General features: G+C 37.8%; 1 protein-coding gene across 2 annotated transcripts in view; it reads left to right on the top strand.

The window, feature by feature from the left end:
- Positions 1-23,888, top strand: part of TENM2 (teneurin transmembrane protein 2) — a 543,058-nt gene that overhangs the window by 454,502 nt on the left and 64,668 nt on the right. The window contains exons 13-14 of one of the 2 annotated variants that reach the window (XM_009890877.1): positions 220-420; positions 2,019-2,231. In XM_009890877.1, coding sequence (XP_009889179.1) covers positions 220-420; positions 2,019-2,231 — 414 coding nt within the window. Of the gene's footprint in view, positions 1-219; positions 421-2,018; positions 2,306-23,888 lie in introns of those variants that run through there. The other variant, XM_009890878.1, reaches the window with a different exon arrangement.

Here is a 23,888-nt window from a genome sequence, read left to right as displayed (position 1 = left end):
TTCCCTGTTCAGTCACACCCTGTTTTAATTGGAGCTAATGTAAAACACAAATTGCTTTCCCGTTCTTAAACCAGGTGTTAATATGACTTGAAGAACTAAATCAGTTTATTTTATTTATCACAGTGATATAAACTTTTCAAAGCGCTTATCTACATGTTTTCCAAACATCATATTGTGTGAACTGACCTTTCTCTACATCGTTTTTGTTTTCCTCTGCAGTCGATTGCTTAGATCCGACATGCTCCAACCACGGAGTCTGTGTGAATGGAGAATGTCTCTGCAGCCCGGGTTGGGGTGGAATAAATTGTGAGCTTCCCAGAGCCCAGTGTCCAGACCAGTGCAGTGGGCACGGTACCTACCTGTCTGACACGGGTCTTTGTAGCTGTGACCCCAACTGGATGGGTCCTGACTGCTCCGTCGGTAAGGAAAATATTTTTTCCCTGATTGTGCCATAACGTTCCTTTTTTGTTACAATGTTAATGTGTGTGGCAAGTTTGAAATGCAAATAATTTAGAACTTTGTCTTTGGAACATGTTTTTAAATGACTGTTTAATATAGTTTCATTTGTCTTTAAGCAAAAGTTGAATGCCGGTTTCGAACTGAACATGAACAGGGCAGCTTTTGACAGCTTTGGTCCTGTTTAGTTATGTTGGGAAGAAGTGTGTATATATCTTAGATACTATTTTTTGTGACATTCTTAATTTAGGACTGTCAGCTGGCGGGTGAGAGGTTAGGAGTTTGTATTTCATTCCAATACTGACCCTCGTTTGGACAGAAAAAGTTACTTAAGTGCTTCACATCTGTTTCCCAACTACATGAAAACATCCATAATGTATAAATATGCTTATAACATTTGGGGAATGGAAAACACTACAATTAAGTACGTTTTTAGGGTTTGCTTTACTATGTATCAAAATGCTACTCACTTATGAAAAACATCGCAAACTGGAAAAATCTCTTTCCAAATAAAGGATATTTTTCCCTTTTCAGTTGTAGATGGAACATTAAAAAAAATAGTTTTAGAGCAAGAGGCACTAAAAAGGAGGCACAAAAGCATAGGCTAAAAAATTTCATCCTCTCAAAAGCTACAGTTGTAAAACCTGATTATTCTAACAGAAGGAGCTAAAAAGAAAAAAAACAGTTTTGACAAGACAGCAAATGCTCTATTTGTGAGGAAAAAAAATACTGGGAATTTTGCATTTATGTCGCATGCTGAGCCTTGAGACAGAGCTGCAGGTCATTAAGTGCATCTCTCAAAATAATGTTTATAGTTTTCACACTTATTCAGTTATTTCTTAAGATTAATGACTTAGAATACCCCACCAGTGAAATGAATATCAAGAAGCGTATTTTCTGCTTCATGCATCAGCAGCCAGAAAAATTCATGAATGAGAGTTTCACTGTCAATTTCTTTGATGATGCATGAGGCAAAAGACCCCTCTGTTTGCTTTGCTACAACTGCAGCTGGCAGAGAGCAGTAAAGACACCAGGTGACTGACCACGTTAGTAGTAGGATTCCAAAATCTCTCCCTTGAAAGTGTCTTTTACCCATCACTCCTAGAGCCCGAGTGACCCGGAATTGTCACCGTTCTCTGCTGAATGAGTTTTAGGTGAGTTTGTCTCACTCTTAGCAAATCAGTGTCTCTGTCAAAATCACCAGAGGTCCAGGTTTGAGTAAAACACCTTCGTGCTTCCCTTCTGCACTGCTGACAGGCGATGAGGAAGCTACCTCCGAAACTTGTTTGTATCTGAACAGAGGACGCAGCTCTGCAGCAGTTTGCCCTGCATACATTAGCAGATTTTTTTAAATGACTGTTTAATATAGTTTCATTTGTCTTTAAGCAAAAGTTGAATGCTGGTTTCGAACTGAATATGAACAGGGCAGCTTTTGACAGCGTATGCTTTTCAGCAGAAGCATACCTGTTCCACCCACTGTTCGCTTCGTGACTAGGTGGCTGCTTCTGCCCCGTTGCCGCTGGCACGAGCTGGCTATAATCTTTATTCTTTTCTTCTCCTAGAAGTGTGCTCTGTAGACTGTGGCACTCACGGGGTGTGCATTGGCGGAGCATGTCGCTGTGAAGAAGGGTGGACAGGAGTGGCTTGTGACCAGCGTGTGTGTCATCCCCGTTGTACGGAGCACGGAACTTGTAAAGATGGGAAATGTGAATGCAGAGAGGGCTGGAATGGGGAGCACTGCACCATTGGTAGGCAAACGACAGGCACCGAAACAGGCACATATTGCTTTCTTTTCATAAATCGTAGAAACATAGTTACTGTTGTGTATTGTAATAGGCTGTTCCTTTAAGGACCCTAGTGCTTTCAGATATTATCTCTGACTCAAAATGTGTTGGGTGAAATGCAGATGAGCTCTTGGAATCATTTAAAATCAGTAACACACTGATTTGGAGAGAAAAAAAAAAAAAACACCAAACAAAACCGACAGCAAATTCCACAGCAAACGAACATTAGTAAGTAAAGATGTAACAAATGGTCCATCACGGTATCATCTGAGCCAAGATTTTCAAACTTAACTAAACATTCCTTTGTGTGAATGGCATCTTTTTTAATTTCCTGGTCTGATGCATCAGTGCTCTCCTGCTATTATACATCACATCTGAAACACATCACCACCATCACCACACAGAGCAGGGGTCAAGTTGGGGAGGAATAAGTGTTCCTGGTGTTACAGAAATAGCTCCCTAGCATTCTCCTGTGTTGTGCTGTGACAGTGGGCCTGGTGTTTGCATATAGACAATCTCAGCATGAGAGGGCCCCGTCGGTAGTGCAACATGCTGCTGTACCCTTTCCTAATAGCGTGCTGCTCAGTACAGCAATGGCATCACGCAGAGTGCCGTGACTAACACGATTGCATCTCAGCTGTGATGTGTCAGCCTGGGAAGTTCAAAAAGGTTATACTTACACAAAGCAATGATGTTCTAGCCTCTCAATTACCGTGCCTGAAAATTTATTCTGAAGAGCAATTAGTTGTTCCTAAATGAAGTTCTTTATTTCGTCTCTACAAGCAGTCAGGTAGTCTATCTGGACTATTTTGTAAAGTTACTGAAAACAAAGGGAAAAAAAAATGGTGTTTTCCCTATGCTCTAATCAAAATTGGGAAATTTGGAGTGGTCACATCTCTCCTGAGAAGCTTGAGCAAAATTACCTGGAACAAGAGTATCCAACTCTTAAGACAATGTGGGATTCAGGCGAGAGTATTTTTCTCAGAATAATTTTTGGAGGATTGTGAGGTACACCTCAAAAGAAACCTAGTGAGTCCAAATCCAAGGACATATTGTTTTAATTATCTTAAAATGGTAAATGTAACAAAGAAAAGGAGTAGGTCAATTGAGATTTTCACGGCAATCAGGGACCCTAATGGGACAGTCCTATTACAAGTGAATTGTTATTTCTTTACTTAAAAGTATGGGGAGATTCTTGCATCCCTCAAGCTGGTTTTCTTTTTCATTCCCCTCTGATTTCTCCCTGGATATACAAACCATTTCTGATATACACATGAGTTGGAAACTAAAAGTATACAATTATTGGAGAAAAGAAAAAAAAAATAAAAATACATACATATTTTTGGGGTGTATCCTTTGATGTTGTGGTGCTGCATGCTTCCACCACACTATGCTAATATGATTTAAATCAAAGCTTTTGTTACCGAACACTTTGTCATCAGCATAGATGCAGAGTGTTTTTTCACAATTGCTTTCTGAATTCCATCATATCAACCTATCTCTGCTAGATTAATCCAGGCATTTTGTTTTCATATTAAGTACTTCCCAGACCTTTACAAAATGCCTAGTATATACATTTTTTGGCATTAATTTGTGTAACAATTGCTTATTTTAAAAGCTGCTGCTTTGCGCAAAATTTGTTTTGCTTTATAATCTTTTATTAATAAGCCTATGTTTAGAGATAATTAGTGTATTTAAAGTCTTCATTACTGTGCAGACAAAAAGATGCCTTGCACTGATATCTTAAAAGAATTCTGAAAATGACAAGCTGAACTAGTGAACTCCAAAGTGAGATTTTTAGTCTAATTTTCAGAGCTGTGAGTATTTTCCCCATTATTGATGTATATAATCAATTCTTTTCAGAGGAAGGGTGATACTGCTGAAGTGATTAAAATATGCATAAGCTTTTTTGTTTGGTATGTATTAGAAAGATTTCCTTGAAACTTAATGCAGGTCTGCCTGCTGCAAAGATGAGGCTAGTGAAAAAAAAAAAAATCTAAGTTTGCCCCTGTAGTTATCACACATTTAAATTTATGCAGTCATAAGTTGCCTGTCGTATGTAGACAGATAAATATTCCTGTGACAGGTCTGTATTAGTAAGAATTTTGATAGGCTCCTATCGTCAGGCCTGATTGTGTGGCCATTTACAAAAGCACAAAGCATGGTGCCAGAAATGGAATTCCATTCAGAGGGACAGCTCAGCTTGATCCCAGTGGTTTGGGTTATGTGGGGCTGAAACAGAGAGAGAGTTTGGAGGGTAGGTATGGTAAAATTAATTTTTGTCAGTATTTGTGCAAAAAGTGCTAGAAGTTACCACTGGAAAATATGTCCTTAGGATGGATTGATGCTTTGGAACAAGGATGAGTTGCTCAAGATGTTTTAAACGTTAGTGTAAAGAACTAAAGTGTACTTAGATTTTACGGAAACTCATTTTAATTTAGAGTACTCCCTTTATGGTTTAGCTTTCAACTGTTTAATGTCAGAATTACTCACGGAGGATTGTCCACCTTATTAAAAAGATAATATTCAGGAATGCAATTCTGACATATTCAAACCTAGATTTTTAATTTTTTAATTTTTTTTTTTTATACAAAGCAATTGATTTAGTCCTGTTTGGAAGGTACCTGGCAAACAACATAGTCTGTTTGTCCCAAGGCAAAGCCAGGCCAGACCAGAGTAAAATAGCAGATGAGCAGAGTTTGAATCTCTCCCTTCTTTGTACATAGTTGGAATGTTTGAATATCTATATTAGGTCTCCAGGAGCAATGAATGGCCAGACTTAACTCACAAGACATTTGAGAATTTCCCCACATGGACTTCAAGCAGAAAAATGTGAATCTCATTGGAGAGTTTATTTACTCTGAATTTCCATTTATTGCTACACCTAGTCTGAAGTCCCTTGAAGTCAGTAGAAAAACTTGCTTTGATTCCAGTGGCTTTAGGCCAAGCCCTCTTAGAACAAATCGATCTAATTTGTGAGGGGGAAAAAAAAACCAAACAGGTTTCTATATACAACCAAAATACATTTTCTTTTGTTTATGTTTCTTTACCAGTTTCATGCGCTGTATTCACATGGCAGTGGAAAAGAAATCATTACAGCAACCTGCAGGTATCCAAGTTCATTCAGGATATTGTATTCTATTTAATACAAAATTACGCCTTTATAAGTGGTTGACAGAATACACACTCTTTGGCATTTTGAAGTTGAGTATCTAAGCTCAAAAAAATTTAACAAAAAGAGACTTTCTGTCCGCATTACCTGCATTTTAAGAAAACCACTCTGAAAAGTCTACCAGAATGCCACTTATTAGCTCAGTGTTAACAAGCTGTTTGTGCGAAGCAGCTTTCTCCTATTTGCAGCAATAGAATTACATATTAAAGTCATTGAACGCAAGTTCCAGGTTATACAGATTTTGATAAATCTATATCCAAATAATATAAAAATGAAAGGAGTGGGTGGTGTCTGGTCTTGCTCAAAAGCTGTATTTAACAGAGCAGAAGTCTACACCAGGCACTACATTTCTCTTTGCTGCTTAAGGTAAGAAGAAAAATTGCTTGCTGAAGTGATGATAAAGAAAATGAATCTTTTCCCAGAGCAAAAATAGACCTGTCAGGATATGTTTATTAAGTGATTACTATTCATTGATTGCAATTATGGAGGAAGTTATAACTAAATAATAGAGAGTAATCTAGATGAGGGAAAAAAATATTGGAAAACTAATAACAAAGCAAAAGACTGAGATACAGCAGTTGCTAAATCTTGAGCCAATTTCAAGCCAGAATTTTAAGATGGAGGATTTAGCTTTTCCTTGAGTCATCTGAGTGTTGCTAAAGCGTGCTGTTATAAAACAGATCTGTTACTTTCACTGAAAATGATACTCAGATGTTTAAAACTGTTGGTTTTAAACCGTGGTGGAAGGTGTTCCTATGTAAGTTATCAGGATTGTATACTAAGGACAGTGTGATATATACAGAGATCTTAAGAAGCAGACAAAAATACCATTTTAAAAGCATAATTCCATGTGTAATTCATATCCCTGCAGTGTGAAATACGACTGTTATTAAGTCATTGGTAAAAATCTCACTGAGAGCCCAGTGAAACCAGGAGTTAATCCTAAATATTTATGAGTAAAATTTCAGTGTCTGCAAACATACTGTATGGTGTAAAAGACGATCTATACGGTTTTCTTTGTGGCATCCTGCCATATTCCCAAAGCCTTGCGCTTGTCTGCTCACGTCCTACGTTAGATGTAGGTTAGGCGTTACCGCTTTCAGACAGAAAGTGGCAAAAGACTGAAGTAAAGAATATTTGATGATATGGATACTCTGCTGCAGATTACAATCAAGACAACTCTTATCTTCTCTGTTCCTTTTGGGTTTTTATTTACAACGGAAATGGGCTGTACCCCCATTGACATCTGCAGGAGCTGAACCTCCAGCTATGCCCTGCAAGGCCGCACACGACCAGGGGTGATGCGCGCATCTCTGCAGATGCTGCTTCCTGCCCTTGGTACTGCTTTTCAGAACCGAACTCCAGAGGTGGGGATCTGGCACTCCCTTTCCTCCACTGGGTCCCTGGCCTCTGTACTGAAAATGTCAAATGGTAGGGCATGTTCTTTAGTAAATAAGGAATTTGGCAATCTGTATTAGCCCTATACCTTATCTTCTAGGTTTTCAGGGCCTTGAATAATGAAGAAAGATTTGAAACAACCTCAATCCTGTCACCTATGTAGTGGGAAATAACCTAAAATTTCCAGATACGTGAAAACGTGCAGGAGAAAGAGAGGACTCTCCACGTTCGGGGTGATTAAGATATGAAGTTTAAGTTAAAGTGCGGGAGATTTGGGTTAGGTGTTCAGAAAAAACTTGTAACAGTAAATGAAAAACTGAAGTAGATTGTCTAAGGAATCTCAGCAATGGAGCTTTTAGCAACAATTTAGACAAATGTCTGTCAGGAATAGCAGAGGGGTATCCTGCCACGGGGCAGAAAGCTGATGAGAAAGTCATTGAACTATATGAGCTCTCTTGCAGTCTGATTTTAAATGAGCTTAAAGGAAGCATTCCTTCTAAGTACATTGTTTTGTAATAGCCTGTGTTAAGATTTGTACTGTCATCCCCTTTAAGAATCTAATGCCGCTCTTAGAAGTGGAATTGATCATTTATCCAACCAAGGAGACTAGTCTGTGTGTTCTGTATTTGCAGAACAACGGGTTGTCAATGTATATATTGAGCCACTCAGAAACATCCAAAGAAAGAGCAAATATTACACCCAGTAGGTAAATACTTCAAATCCTCTCCCTTTGAAGTCCCAAGACTTGCCCAACTGAACAACTGAAGGATAGTATTCAACCTTTGTATTTACTAAAGAAAAATGGTTACTAAAAACTTTTTCCCTCCAGTGTTTTGGGAAGACCATGCCCTATCCAGCTTTTAGACATGTTTATATCTTTTGTAGACTTTTTGTCTTTTTTTTTTTTGTAGGAAGGAATACCACATAGAAAGTGTAAAGATTTAGATTTTTACCTTATCATGAAGTCAATAATCAATAGAAACATTAATAATGCAGCATTGTGTTATCTTTGGATACAGCAGGATATTTTTGTCCCACGATAATCCTCTTTGTGCCAAAGATTTTTTCTTCTACTACTGATTTTTCTTGTTGTAATTACAACAGTAATGACTCAAAGATGAGGCAATTTTCAGGAGAGATGGAAAGTGTGTGGGAGGAGACAGTAGAAAGCCATCGTATCTGACAAAGAGCAATTTAAAAGGAGCTAGATATATTAGACTTCTCTGATGCACTTCGAACTTAAAATTAATCTGTAACAGTTTATAACCTATCAAGGCATAAAACCCCTCTAGCAACAATGACAGAGATTTAGATTGCATGCTCTGTAGAGGGAGGAACACATTTTTTCATTTTATTTGAAAAATGCATAGAATATTTGGGTCATGACCACTTTTGATTACTGATGATGTGGAAACATGGTGGCAATATATATGATGATGGGACCAAAACCATCGGCTGTTTCTGTATCTGCAGATTCAGGTTCATCCCCTCTATAATACAGTTGTCCTATTGTCTTTACTTCTGGTAGCAGGTTTCTTGATAAGCATATCTGTGATGCAGATACGTAGTGTTCAGGTACGTGGTGTTAAGGTTCCATTTGGAACGTGATAGGGTGGTTCCCCCCATGTGTCTCTTCAGGAAAACAGAAGAGTAGCGGGTACCTCATGAATTAATCTGAGAGATTCTCAATGATTTCTGTCATTCTTTGCACATAATTTACATTTTCAGTTCCACCGTGCAAGCATAGAGAGAGTCAGAAGTTTGCCTTAAAAAGTGACATTTTGTTCACGTATGTTGTGTTAATATCAGGTTACATTTTGTAACCAAAGCCAAGGAAACGCGCTAGTCAGTCAGACCAGTGGTTATCTAGTCCAGCATCACTGTGCTTCAGTAAAGATGCAAGTTCCCTGTAAATAAGGAATTAGAATTCTTTTTCCTGCGAAGGGGTTGCTTTTTATCTTTTCCAACTACATTTGCTATTGGGGTGCTCTGTTGGTTTTGTAAATATGTCATCTTTTATGTCACCTCCAAGGCTTCTGAATAAAATCTCTTGTCTGTGCAGTCCCCAGATTACACACTGTGTAAATAGCTCTTGGTTTGAATTTTTGTTTCTGATTTGTTCCTTTGTAAATTCCTATCCCAGTAACTAAAATATACTGTGGTACTTTTGTGTATTAGGGATGAGTAAACTTTCTAAACAATTTCTCTGGCACTAAGGAGTCCAGAACTACCATATGCATCCTCTTACTTTATCATAGCTAAGCAAGATAGCTGATAATATATATATTTGGAAGGAAATACTCTATGTAGAGATTTGTATACAGTGAGAGTGGTTTGACTTTCAGAGAATTTAGAAACAGAACTCCTTTTCCTTTGCAGAATTTACACAGGGCAGCTGGGGATCTTTTTTGACTAAAAGGCAAGCTTATTCATGAGGAAGAACTTTCCTGTTTGCATTCTTTGCTGAGGGCTTCCTGTAAATGATTGAAATATGTCACAGTGCAGTATCAGAACACTTGAGTGGCTTTTTTCTTTTGCTATATATAGGATATTTGCAGAACATGACCTTACTTCTCCCCTTGCTAGCCCAAAAAATTTAATGAGTGTGTTTTCAGCAAAGCTTCCTGCATTTTGTCTGGTACTTCAAAGATGCACCCAGCAGATACTGGTGAATAGTTTCCCAAACTGAAATCACATTTCTTTTTTCTCCTTTTGGAGGGGCTTCTACATGAGTTATATTGATTTTCTGGCCAATTCTTGAACTCTTAAAAGACCACAAAAAGAGGGGGAGGGCAATCAATCAGGCAGCTGATCTAACTTTTGAAAGGGCAAAACTGATTTTGCTGTTCATAGGAGTATTCACAGCGCCAGGCAATCTTCTCTTCTTCCACAGATAATGTTTTCTGTGTTATTTTGTACCCTGTGGTGTCAAGCACAGCTTCAGCAAGTGAGTGAATTACATGGTGTTGCTGGATACAAAACAACAAAGACATGGGAATGCCTGTGAGAGGTCAGTGACATAGATTGTATAGAGATAGAAAGGTAGTACCAGATCTTGAGAAATACATATGTCTATACATATGGATATAATATTTGTACTTACTAAAAAAACCCAAAACAAACGAGAACAATACCTGTCCATCCTTTTGAGGCCTGCTTGTTAAAGATCTGTTCCTTAATCACTTGCATTCTTGCTTATACATTCTCAAAGTGTAATTCTTGTACCTTCAGTATCAGTTTCACATAATCTTTCATGCTTGAAGATGCAAATAAAGCCAAATGTGTTTTGCCTGGCTGCTGCAAGCTCTGTGGAATAACAATTCAGACACAAGCCTTTAACTTTGCAGTTTCTTGTCAATTTTGTCTCCCGATTCCTCCATAGTATCAAATTAACAGTAGGATGCATTAGAAGTTAGAGGCTTGTGTTCCTAAGATATTTGATGCCTTTGAAATTCTCTACTTAATATTTTCTTAGTTTAATGTTGTATTAAAACATTAGTGTCAAAAAGAAAGAGGAAAAAATGGTCTCCGTAGCATCTCTGAAGTGTCAGTTCAGGATTTTGTTGTGTGATCTATTCAGGGCTTTGGGGAAAAAATGAAACTATTGAAAGCTTTCTCTTTAAACTGTCAGTTATCTCTTGTGCAGTAACTACTCGCTGAGGATGAAATGCACACTGATGTTGAATATTGATACATCCTTCTTTCACTAAAAGCCCTTACTAAGACGATTTTTTAAAGTATCTTAAGGATTGAATGCGGGGACTTGTTCAGGGTACCAGCTGTGAGGTATCTTGAGCCATTCTTATTGAACAAAGTTTTTACAAAACTTATGTTATTCGGCTCTCTTCTCTTGTTCTGTCTTTCCATTCCTATTCTGACCTGCTTATGAGATGCTTATTAAGATAACCTTGCTTCTGGAGATTATTCTTGTAGGTAGCCTCAGTCTATTTCATTTTAAATATAGTTTTTCTATACGTCTGTCCAACAGAAATCATCCTATAATGTAGTATATCTCGTTTGCCCAATGAAATGGCAAACATCGTTTGTGTAACTGAAATGTAAGAACTAAATACAAACCTGAGTGTTCTTGAAGATGTTCAGGTCTGAGGTTATGGTCCATGTTCATCTCTGTATGTTGAAAGTGCGGATAGTTGGAGTAATATTGGGGTCGTTATTACGTGATTTATAGCTGCTATGAAAATTGTAACTGTTTAGTTTTCTGCAATTTCCAGAACATACTTCTGTAGTGTTTTCAGTGATACAGTATTGATTGTCATACAACTGTCCATCTCGTTCTTGCAGTTGTATTCAAAACACATCCATGCTGGGAGAGGGAGAGACAAAGGAATACTGGTGTCTCATTAATCTAGCAGCAGCTCACAGTCATAGTACTAAAAGCCGAAGGGAAAGTGGGACATGAGAAATTAAGGTTACTGTACTTATCCTCATTCTCTCTTCATTCAATAGCAGGATTAGAGCAGAAAGGATTCATGCTCCAGCTGTCTCCTTGAAGATTTTCAAATCTAAGAGCTGACCCTCAGTAGTGGGTGCTACACACTTGACTTAAATATTTCACTCTGAATAAGTAGCTCTCAAACAGTTAAGCAGTTTTCAGGGAAACCTAGTAACTTTTGCTTTCACAAAGACTTCAGTGTGACATGGATCATAACATTATCCCTAATGCAAATTTAGGCAGAGAAGACATGTTTGTCTGCTTATCCATGTAAAGCTTTTTTCCCCTCTCATCCTACTAAACTCAAAAGATACTTTTACTTCCCCCTTACTGTAATCTGCCAGTTCTGTGGCCCATGACCAATGTCTAACATCTGGGATTCGTTGCCTTTCCTCGTGCGGTCTCATTGGTTACTGGGAGCCATGCAGCGAGTCCCAGATGTTCCAGTGTAAAACGGTTTCTGCATTCTCTCAAACACATCTTAGATAATGGCACCTAATTCCTACTCAACTCATTTGTGTTTTCTCTGTTGTACAATGCCTTTTAAAAGGCTGTGGGTTTCCTGCATTCTGTAAATAGGGAGCCATAAGTTTGACAAACTGCCAATCAATGTCAGGGTTTATTGCTTTTTCTAATCCTGTTGTAGTTTTAGTTTCTATTCACAGTTTTTAACAGTCCGGCGCAGAGCAGGTTGATCAACTCGGCATCAATAGACAGTGGCCTGCTTTTAAAATGCTGTAAAATAAGATGCCACACAAAATAGCTGCAAGGAAAGGTTTAAGTGTTTCTTCTTAAATGTTCTGGAGTAATTAGGGTAGATGGAACTACACAAGCTGGTAGTTAATCTTTCATGTAATTAAAAAGTATATACACTTTAAACATTCTAGTATAGTTTTACAGAAACCCATATAAAGTAAAGATGAATCTCTTCCGTATTCATTCCAGTTAATCATGAAATTGGAGATGAGATTTTTTTTAGGTAGATGTTGAAAGAGTAAAGTTATTCATGAGTGTGACAAATGAGTAAGATTCATAATGCATCTAGACCACATATGTTTTAATTTCCCCTCAAATAGTTAGTTTTTCAGAGCAGTGAACAACTGAGCTGAAGAACCACAGTGTATCAAGATTCGCTCCCTGTTCTGAAGGGAAATAGTAGTGATAATAGCTTTGTTATCTAAGAAACAAATATAATGGTGTAATCATGATTTAAAACCATTCTTTTTAATTAAAAACTAAATCAGTTTGTAGTGAAAAATATTACTAGGTTGTGATTTTAGGCTAGAAATGATCCTAAGAGGACAATTATCCAAAAGAACAAATTAACAAAAAAAAACCCAACAACAACAGAAAGATCCGTTTAGGAATAACATGTTTACCTAGAACATGGTGATGTATTGATCTTAAAAGTAGTACTGCTCCAAATACTGTGATTTTCCAATTGTTAGGAATCAAAAGGGATTGCTGAGCTTCTTGTGGAATGAGTTCCTCAAGAACAGCACTGAAGTTATTTTTGTAAATTCAGCATGCACAAACACAAAACCCTAAATGTCCCAGAAGATGCCAATTCACCTAAAACCAGAGACACATTAGTACAGCTGAGAGAACTGACTTTTTGTTTCAACCAGTGAGAATACCAGAGAGTAGAACTCAGTTCCTAATGTAGCATGGTGCCATCAGCTTTTCAGCACATTTTGAATATAAACTGATGTGACTTCTTTGCTTTCCTTTTAATAAAGCAAGGCAAAATGTGTATATGCTGGGTTACAGATCACTTCTCTCTGAAATTAAAAGAGGAATTAGCATTATAGCATACAGTTTTACAATGCAAGATGGTGTGCCCAGAATTAAGCAGTTACAGAAAAGGATGTTGGGCATCTCTCTCCCTCTTCCCTGTTTTCTCTTAGTTTTCCATTGCAGAGTCATTTGCATTTGAAGAAGCAAAGTATTACTGAAAGCAGGAAGCTGGAGATCATTATTTACTGCTGAGAAGTGAAAGCACAATATGAATTTGTTAAAATGTTAACAGATTCTGGTTAATTTTACTCTTCGTATATTTTTTTTCAGAGTAATTTGATAACAGTACAGGAAAAATAATGGCAATAAGCCTTTTCTTGTTTTAAAAAAAAAAATTGAAAAGATGTTTTAGACTTCAGACAGAAAATCACTGCATAGGAGTTTGTTAGGAATATGAAATGAGGGTTGACATTGCTCACCATGCAGCAATTGTTAATAGATACTTGAATTCGGGGGGGGGAGGAAGTATAGTGACATAGATTTTTATATCCAATGCATCTTTTTGTTGGCTTCTTTGGAAACTAGGGGTAAAATTGCTTTTTGTTACTGCCTCCCTTGGATCGTTACTAATTGATTCTTTATCATGAAGCCAATCCATATATATCTTCATTGTGTCCTGTGAATGTTTGAAACTTCTTTTTTTTTTTCCCAAAATAAGTCAGAAATATTGATTTAGAATGGAGAAAGCCTTCCATATTTAGAGAACGGGTTATTAGAGTCAAGGTCACTTTGTGAAAGCTGAGAGGGCAACAGTTGCTTGAAGGAAACAGGAGGTGAGTGTTACACTGTAGGAAGTGTTAAGCTTGTGTGAACAGGTCTGCACTCATTGTTTCTGCGCTGTTCCTCCACGGAATTGTTTATGGACCAGAAGCCTAAATAATGTATACTGTGTTACTCTTGCATATGCAGCTAGAAGGCTGAGGGGGAAATGAAAATATCTCTATTGATGGCCAAGCATTAGCTTGCAGTTGCAGCTTTCCTTAGTTCAAATCCAGAGGGGCCTATAGAGGTTACCAGTTTAATGATTTTTTTGTTGGAATCTTTTGTTATATATTCTATAACAATTTTGATTGCTTATATGCTGAAGAAAAAAAAGTGAATCAAAATGGGTCACCCCCCCCTTAATTTCAAACCGTAGTTCATATCCTTTATCAGAAGACTTAATTATATATGAGATATCAGTCAGATACCAAATTTTGTGGATACACTCAAGTGTCACCTGAAATCATTAATATTTTCATACCACATGAAATTTTGTTAAAATAAAATGAAGGCATTGCTTATTAAAACCCAATGGTTTCTCCATTTCTTTTGATCTTTTAATCTTCCATAAACAGAGAATTCGATAAGTAAAGTCTGTCTTCTTTCACCAGTATTTGTATATCTGGTTACCATGAAATTCCTAAAATCCTTATTACTTAATTTGAAAGTGTTACTGCATGGAAAGTTTTAAGTATGAGATGCTTTGTAAAGGAAATATTTATTCAGCAGTTGAGGTAATTTAACATATTTGCCTTCCATTTAAAACTGCATCTGTTTGTTAAACCTTTATAGTTACAGTTTCCCCTGCTATACTAAGGATTTTTGTCAGCATTTCTGAGATAAAACACTGTATTTTTGAAAATTTCTAGCAAGGTGTATATAATGTATCAGATTTCTTAAGGTGAATGTTCCTTTCGATAGTAAATGGGAGCTTGCTTAAAAGTTATTTACAGAATATGCACCTACATCTTAATTATTTATTTTCTGTATTTTATTGCTTGAGATAACGCGTGAGGAGAGATGTCATTCAAATGTGAACAAAAGACAGTGAAGTGAAAAGGAAGATGTCTGTTCTTTTCAGTGTTGCTTCTTTTTTTTTTTTTGTCCTATGACTAAAAGCTACAGGTCTATTAAAGATAACATTTCACAGGGCTGCTGCTACTGGTCCTTGCTTGAATTTGGTAGCTTCATTCCAGCTTAGGAAATAATTAAAGCTAGGAAGTTGTTTCCTTCAGAATGAGAAGCAGGTATGCATGCTGGAAAATGCACTTAAATGTCTTCAGTTTACTGATTTGTACTTAGAGGAGAAAGGCGATGTCATTAAACTGCAGGAGAGTTTTTCCAGTGAGTGATACCCCGTTAAGAAGGATTTTTGCTAAAACTTCCTAACCGCTTACAGAAGTTATTACAGTAAATTGGATATGCACTATGCCTGATTAAATGTATTCCCACATACGTATTTACTCTGAAACGTAAAGCCATTCCGAAGTTCACTTACTTTGATTAAGACCCGTGGAGATCTCATAAACTCAATAGAGTCAAACTGCATCAATCCTCAGGTGAGAGACCTTCAACTAACATTTTGATGCTGCAAGGTCTTCTTCTGTGAGCTACTCCTGGAATATAGAGTGGGGTGTTATGGAAGTCCTCTGCAGTTTGTGTTAGGGCAGTACTTCTCAATCTCTGCTCTGAACCGATGCGATATTGCTGCGCGGCAGAAAAGACTGCTATATATTGCTCAGTTTCACAGCTTTGAACAGATCGTTATTGTCTAAAGAAAAGCCTAATTAATATGTGTTTCTAATGTTCCTAATGTGGAAACAGTTCAACCATAGATAAGAAATGAAAAATTATACTATACCCAATTGAAATTATGGGAAAGAGACAAAGTACGGTAACCAAACTTAAAATTTTATTTGAACACTGAGGGTAAATAATGCTAATTAATAATCTGGATAGAAAACAGAAAAGTAAAATTTCCTTGATATCTATTTGATATGTTTAGAGATACTAGCAGCTACTTGTGCTGCTTTTTCAGTGTTGCAAAGAAAAAGCAAGTGGACAAAACTGTAGCAAATTGTCCTGTAGGTGTCCCACGCACAGATTTTTTATTCATGGTGGTTTGAGGTGTTTTTTTGGTTTTTTTTTTTAATTGGAAATTGACTGACCTTTTGACTGGTCTTTGGTTTTAATAATGTTAAGGCTGTTCTTCCCTGTTGTTTTTTTAAACGGAAGCAAATATCATGACAATGCATAGTTGTGCACCTTTTCAGCTGTCATAAATCAGTGACTAAAGTGGATTAATCCAAAGTATTGATCACACAATTGTGTTGAAGCCAAGGTGGAGCGACCTCTAGATTTCTTGGCTGCATCTCCAACTCGCTTAGATATTGTGTTTCTCCTCCTGAGAGAAGCGCTCCTAGCAAGCAGTCCCATTATAACTAATAACGTCCTGCCTGTCCCAGCATGGCTTAAAAACTCTTGTCAAATATAGATGCAAAGCAACCAAGTTAAAAGCCTAGCTGGTGCTTCTGATGGCTTCAGCGGAGAAATGGAAAAGCATTTCTGTCCATAAGCAGAAAGACTTAAATATTTGTTCCGGAGAGTTAAGGTCGCTTCTAGCAAGGCTAGGGGAGGAGCAGAGCTATCAGTTGCCAGATAGTAAATATTTTAATGTAAAGCAAGCAGGGCTTAAGGAGTCTTTTCTCTTTCATACGTCTTCCAAGTGCAGGTTAAATACTCTTGGCTTTCTTGGGGGTGAAATGGTGAAGATGATCTCCCTAGTAGATCAAAATCAGTTTCCCAGATTTATTTAGTATTTAAATATCAAGGCAACTGGCTATGTTTGCAGGATTATGAGGCTTTTTCTTTCACCACTTAGGCAGATAAAGAAGGAACAAAAAGAGAGCTATCCTATGCTTTGTCTGTGTGTGCAGGATTAAAAATAATTTATGTGTGGAAACAACACTTTTATTTCTGTAGCTTTTATTACTTATTTGTGCAGTTGGTATATATAAAAATTGGAAAATTGCATGATATTCATGAGGCTTATATATACTGAAAAGGGATGCCTAGTACTTTAGGATTAAAAGCGTGTTTATAAAATATATTTTATATAGTGATATATTCATCTTCTATCCTACATCTGCCAAACAACTCAGCGTACGCAAATACTCACATAACTCAGAATGCATTTTTTATGTATTTTGATTTGTTTTACATATGTTGCCCGTGTGGCAGAGTACTGCTCCTATACTGCGGGCATTATTTCATCCTTTCTAGTTGTATATATTTAAACTCCATAAATTCTAGCTCTAAAAACTGTGAGATATGTTTATTTTAATATTCAAATAACCATTATTTTTTGTAACTTCCTAATAATATTTTACTGTCCTGAAGAGTTAGGATTCCTACAAGCCAAAAAGGGTATGAGAAGCATTTAGTGTATGTTACCAAGGCTTTTTTAATTCCACACTATCCCACAATACTTCTTAAAAACTTTATTTTTTTTCTTCAGCACTTTCTTTTGATTTTTCCTTTACAACAGCTGAAATGTTTGGACTTTTTAGTCTGAAACCATACAGTTTGAAGCCATTTATTGGAATCCATGTAGTTAATACTTTAAGAAGATCAGCTGCAAAATATAATACATCTGTCTATACAGCACTTTTCCTCCTGAAGGGGTTCCAAAGTTCTGTACCAAATTAAGGGATATTTGCTCATAGAGCATACTAATCTGTTACACAGTAATGGGGGAAAATGCATACTTATGTTAAGGCTCATATTTATTCTTCTGGTAAAGATAACCTGCACACTTATAGAGGATCTGCATTTGCATAGCTGAAAGTTAATTGCCAAATTATAAATTCTATGCAGACATCAATATCTGATGAATAGCAAGTAATTATTTTTGTAATAATGGCTGAGAAAACTGGGATTCCCTGCCCCGAGAATTATGAATTATAAAGCTCTAAAACTGAAGGGTTCTTTGATAATTCAGGCTGGAAGGGATGTCAGGGGGTTGTCTGGTCCAACCTCTTCCCCAAAGCAGGGTTAGTTATGAGGTCAGACGTCAGACTCAGGCTCATACTTTTTAAGGCAGAGCGCCTACAACCCTCTTTTTTGTCCATTGTATGGGCTGTTACTCACCGCCCAGTGCCCAAGCTAACCATCTTCTGTAGCATTTTGAGCAACGTAAGTATATAATATCTGCTTGTTCTCACTACAGTGCCCTACTTGCGTATGCACGTGTGTGCACACATCCCATTCCCTTACATCTCTGAATTCAAATAGGATTAGAAATACCAGCATAAACTCCTGTTAAGTAGGACTGGCATAAGGGAAACAGTTCTGTTTGGTCACTGTAAATGCTGGCTTAGCTTACTAGAGCATTTTGGTTGACTTAAACTTCTCTGCTTTGTAAAGCTATTTGTATATTAAAGGAGTTACGGTCAGAGAAATGCAATTTGTATTTGGAGCGAAAGTGGATAATATGTGATTATTTTTTTTAATATATGTGTAAGTTCTTATTTATAGAGCAAAGGAATTCATTGCACAGTCTTGAATTGGCTTCTTAAAATCTGCACCTGCTACACAGATAAGATTAGCTTTTGTCAGCTTAGCAGAGCTCCTGACCCCAGTTTCCATCCTCTACCTTGGGCAGTCTCTTAAATGTCCTGAGCCTACCAGATAAGAAGTAAGGCCTTGAACTTGATTTTGAATTTCTTTAGTAACCCATTGGGGAGAGAATTAAAATAATATTTGATGTACCTGTTCTTGTTAAGAAGAAACACTTCAGCATTCACTTAGCTGGATTTGGCTGAGGCCCGTGTGTGTTACATGGCTGAATGCACTGCCAGGGAGGTACGAAATGGAGTCTGACTGTCCCTCAGAAGCGGTTGGTAGCACAGCTCCTGTACGCCCTACGTGGAGCATTTGTGATGTGAATAAACGTATTGTGAAGTTAATGACTGAGCTCAGAACTGTGTTTTCCCCGAAAATCAAAAAATGCATTAGGTCTAGAATGTTAGTTTAGTTTTAGTAGGACATTATAAAAATTTTTGAAAGTGGAAAATTTGAAGCTAGTGATATTTGACTCGAAGGGATGCATCCAAGGGCTGCTTCTGTGGAATGGTGTCCCGGTTTGAGGCCCAAACCACGACAAATGGTCAGGCTCATGCCAGTCTGATGAAAGGAAATCTCTGTTTCTAAGGGGTTCGTTGTCTTTCAGACAGGAGAAGCGCTGGTTCTCCAGGACCCTTTCAGGAGGGAGGAAGGGCTGTAAAATCACCAGCAGCTGTTTATAATCCAGGGGTTTTCACTATGCTCAGTAGTCAGTTAACCAGAGAAAACCTATGCTTTCCTGAAGAACAACCAATATGTTAAACTGTTGTATGAAGGGCCCAGGTACAGCAAACTGCCATGAACTTGGAGGCTGTACAGTAGCTGATTGAAATCCATTTAATTCTGTTGAGTTTGGCTGAATTTTGCCAGTGTGGACCAGCTTGGGTCCTGGCCTTCAGCTGATACAACTGAGAAGGATCAAGAGTCAGTCTGGTCAGTGAAGAAGGATGTGAACCCACGATGTAGAGCCACTTCAGATTTCATGGTTAATTTTACATTACAGCATGTCAGTTTTTCTCGGAGAGATAAACTTTTCCCTGTTTGCACTATACCTGGTGTTTGACGGGGCTGATGCCCAGGCCTTGTCTGTCGTGTCAGCTCTCGCGCTCCGCACAGCACACCCATTGGTGGTTTCGTTGTTCTCCCTGTTTCTGTCTGCGCATTGCTTCTGAAGAGACCACAGTCTGAAAGCTTGCCGTGTCGCCGGTTTGTGTTAGGCCTTCGTTGTTTGCAGAATGCTTGAATAATTTTATTGTTACCAAATCTGATTTAGAGAACTAAATTCAGATGTAAATGTGTGAGCATGGCAGAGGACAATGTTTCGTGCTTAATTACAAATACCCTGTTTGTAGGATAGTTTGAGGTCTACGTAAGTCCTCAAGAATTACGGTTCTATTTAATGTACCTGTACATTTAGCTTGCCAGAAAATGTCTAATTTAACTTGGTTTGGCATTTACAGTCCCTGCCTCTGCACTGAAGCTTTGTTGTAACAAATACTGTTGCTTAAAAATATTTTCTGAGCAGTAAAGCTAGTGACTGCGATTTTCCTTTAAAATTTAAAGTTGGAGAAACGCTGGGTGGCATTTGTGTCTTGAGAAAAGCTAGCCGGTGACAATGTAGTCTCCTCTGCTGACCCATCGGGGCTTTCATAGAGAAAAAGAACATCTGCCTCACTGGAGGGTTTTCAATCAAATGAGAGGTCTGGGAGTACTCTGCACTACCGGACAAAGCCTTGCTAGCAACAAGCCATCCTGCCCTTTTCAATCCTCATCTTGTGCTTTTTGTATCAGCAGGATCTTAGATTGTAAATTTTTTAAATTGGGGCATAGCTTTGTGGCATCTTGACGTATACAGGGATTTTAGAAGTTCATATCTGAGCAGGAAAAGGATAGGGCTTGCCTCTAATTTTATACCAGCTGCATTCACAACATCATTAAATTGGGTTTAACTTTGGATAAGCATGGCACCACGCCATCTCCACCAGCAAGCTCACTCTGCCTGGGAGCGTGGGATGGAGTAGCAGCATCCTTTGTTGTCCGGGCTCTGTATGAAAACTGCATAAAGGAACATGAAACTAGAAAAATCTTTAAAACCATGTGAGTTCATGCATTCCTCCAAAGTAAGAATAGAATAGAATAGTACATGTACTTCAGTAAGTTGGGTATGATTCTGAGCTCACACATAGCCTTAGCTGTTAACAATAGTAAAGTTAGGACTTTGCCTTGGTTTTGGACTGAAACAAGGAAAAAATAGGTCATTTCTGTTGAATTTTATAAATTTCAGTTAGCCAAATGAAACTGAGGTTTTGAAATCTAATGTCTGGGATTTGACAGCATGGTATCAAATATCCTTTTGCCAGATACAGATATCACAACATAAAAATTGCGTTATATTTTTTCCTCTTTGTCTCTCCCTACAACACAAAGAGGGTGGAATGGGTAAGGAGTATGGAAATGTGACACATCTTTTATGCATCAGTGTGTATGAGATTCTTGAAGCTTTGTAGTAAGTATATCTAAATGTATACCAACACTTTAGCAAAACATTTATTCAAAAAAGTTCAAATGCATATTGTTGCAAAGCTATGGCTGCCACATACTTCAAATAAAAAAGCAAATTGCATTGTGTGCAAGGAGGTTGAGTAGCAATTATTGTGTGAATCCTAATTTTCATGAACGACTGGCTGAAACTCCCAGCCCTAACACTGTGATTAATGTAGGGATTTTAGTTATTACATTTTAATTAGCTTATATATTCTTTTAAATATGAGGTCAGTGTTTTGCTTGTTACTCTTCAATTGACTGAATTTACACATCCTGTCTGATAGGTCACTTTATCATTACACTGCCACTAAACTATTTATATAGACGTTATTTTAGAGATAAATCCAGCTTGCGAGAACGCTTCTTTCTCAGAAACGATATTACATATTACAAAGGATGATGCCAGTCCTTGTATCCCATATCAGAAACATTAATACAATAAAAGATTATGGTTGTGGTACTGGTTTTATGAATGCAATTTCACCCAGAATTATATTCCAAATGGATTTTGTTACAGTAAGATTAATTTGAAAGAACCACCTATCTTAAATGCAAGTTTTACTGCATCTTTTATGTATCTTTTTATTGGGTATATGAATATGGGTTGAATATGAGTCTTGTTTGAAAAGAATACACCGTGTAACTTGAATGTGCTGCTAGGGTCAAATTTCAGCTCTTGCTCAAAATTTCAGCAAATAATCTGCTTAGCCTAAAGAACAAACTGTGGAGCTACTGTAGCTTTTGGGATGCAGCAGTGTGTTTACTTACGTCCATGTGTCTCATATAACTACTTAGCTTATGCTGGTACACATCTGAAACGATCGTCACCTGGTCATCGGGTTCCATGCAGCGTGTGATGGTAAGGTTCTGTGCTGAGGTTAGCAATGTCGGGGCGTGCAGACAGCACCCTGCCTGCGTACCGCACTCGTTCCGTCCCTTCCCCCTGCCTGCAGTCTGGGGATGTTGTGGGGGCTGTGTGGAGACAGCCTCCCATGGACATCCCACATCTGCAGGGCTGCATCTGGCCTCCTGGCTACGGCAGAGCCCTTAGTCTCTTCCCGTTGCAGAAGCTTCTCAGTCTTATGACTAAACTTCCCATCAGTGCAGTCTCCCTTCCTTCTTGAAACTCTTTTTTATATATATGTAAATAGCCCGAATTCTTGGGCTCAGCTGAAGCTCTCTGTGTATACTGAACCTTCTGAGCAGACATGGATTTTTTGATTATTGATCTGTTTGGTTTCCTCAAGTCTCAGGGCAGCGTAGCACAAACTGTCCCCTCTTACCCTGCCCAGCTGTTGGCAGCTTGAAGGCAGGGTCACACCAACAGCTGGTGATAGTTAGAGAACTCCGTTGGTTGTGCACAAGAAGGAGACCTCGAGGGTGTCTCCCTCCAAGACAGTAATGGGAGCCCAGCTGCTTGAGTCGCTTAAAATGAAGTTGGATAAAATGGAATGTGCTGTTTGGAACAATCCCTTGTTAACAAGGCGTGATGCTCTGACACCCGTGGGGGTTTTTTCAGTCACAAATTCTTGTGACCTATATTGCAACATGAGCTTTCCTCTGTCGTTTTGTGTGTGCGTCTGTATCTTTTTTACATTTTTTTCTTCAGAAAGATGCAAGTGACTTTTCTGTATACTTCCTTTCTAATACCAGCAGTTCCTCTTTCTGTGAGGTTTACTTCTCTTCTTCTAAACAGTCACACGTGGGTTTTTTCACATTTTCCTATCTCGTTTGGAAAGCTGGATGTTCTCTGAATTCCTGCTATTAAATGTGAAAGACAGAAATGGCATAGGTATATAGTAAATAGAATTTGGAAGGAAATTCTCTTATGTCTTCCATATCCCAGGCAATTTAGGGAACCTTATTTAACGTTCCTAATTGTCTGCCTGCACAGAAGGTATTAGAATGGAGGAAATGTGGATTCTGGATTCTTGAAACGTACTTCTCTGCCTTTCCATTTTTTTCAGCCTGTTCAATAAATAAAATTATAGCTGGCCCATTCTTTAGTTTTAACTTCGGCATGTATTCATCTCCCCCAACACATCTGCAAATATTTATTTATTTCATACATTCCTGTGTTTGATATCTAGCTTAAAGAAATATTTAGGGTACTGGGTATTTTTTAAAAAAATGTTTTCTCTAAAAAATACAAAGGAAAAAAAAAAAAGAAGGAAACCAGTCCAGAGCATCTTGATGACAAATGCTTCAGTGCCGCAGAGAAGCTCCTGCTCTGTATGAGCGCTCTCTGGAACTGCAAGCAGCACTTGAGCAGTGAAATCAGGCTTTTTGTTATGCTGAAAGGCTGAGTTAATTCCTAACAATTTGTCAGTCTGTGTGACTATCCTGCTTTGAAGACCTGAGCTAGTGGTTCTGCATGGCTCTCTACCCTGTTCTGGAATTGTCCTAACTCACTCGAAGGGGCCTCTCCTTTCACTCAACCAATACTATATGGCATTGTCATATGTTTAGTTACATGGTTTGGGTTTGAGTTGTTTTTTTTAGTTGAAATATTACTCTGTAGAAAATAACTTGTGTGTGCCTACCATAATACTATGTGTCATTTTTATTTGTATGCCCTTTCTTTGGTTTTAAGTAAGCCCTGCAGGCTTTGGAATTGTAGGATTAAAAAATAACAATAGCAAAGAAAAAGCATAATTTTATTTTCAATGTTGCTAGGTACCTTGTTCTATGTACCTCATTTATTATTTGTTAGATAGCCGTAGGCATACCAGCAACTCACTGAAGGAATGAACAGAAAATATGAAAACAGTGATTATCCTCTAAAATCCAAATTAAACAGGCTATTATCGTTACTGCTTTTATGTCATTTCTCTATATTCTGTAGGTACCATCATATCCCAGACTACTTTTATTTGCTACAGTTCTGTAGTTAACAGCT

The sequence above is a fragment of the Charadrius vociferus genome, unplaced genomic scaffold (assembly GCF_000708025.1).
Source record: "Charadrius vociferus isolate BGI_N301 unplaced genomic scaffold, ASM70802v2 scaffold108, whole genome shotgun sequence".
Classification (NCBI taxonomy): Eukaryota; Metazoa; Chordata; class Aves; order Charadriiformes; family Charadriidae; genus Charadrius; species Charadrius vociferus.
The sequence above is the reverse complement of the archived record's forward strand: the minus strand, read 5'-3'. Positions and strand labels throughout refer to the sequence as shown.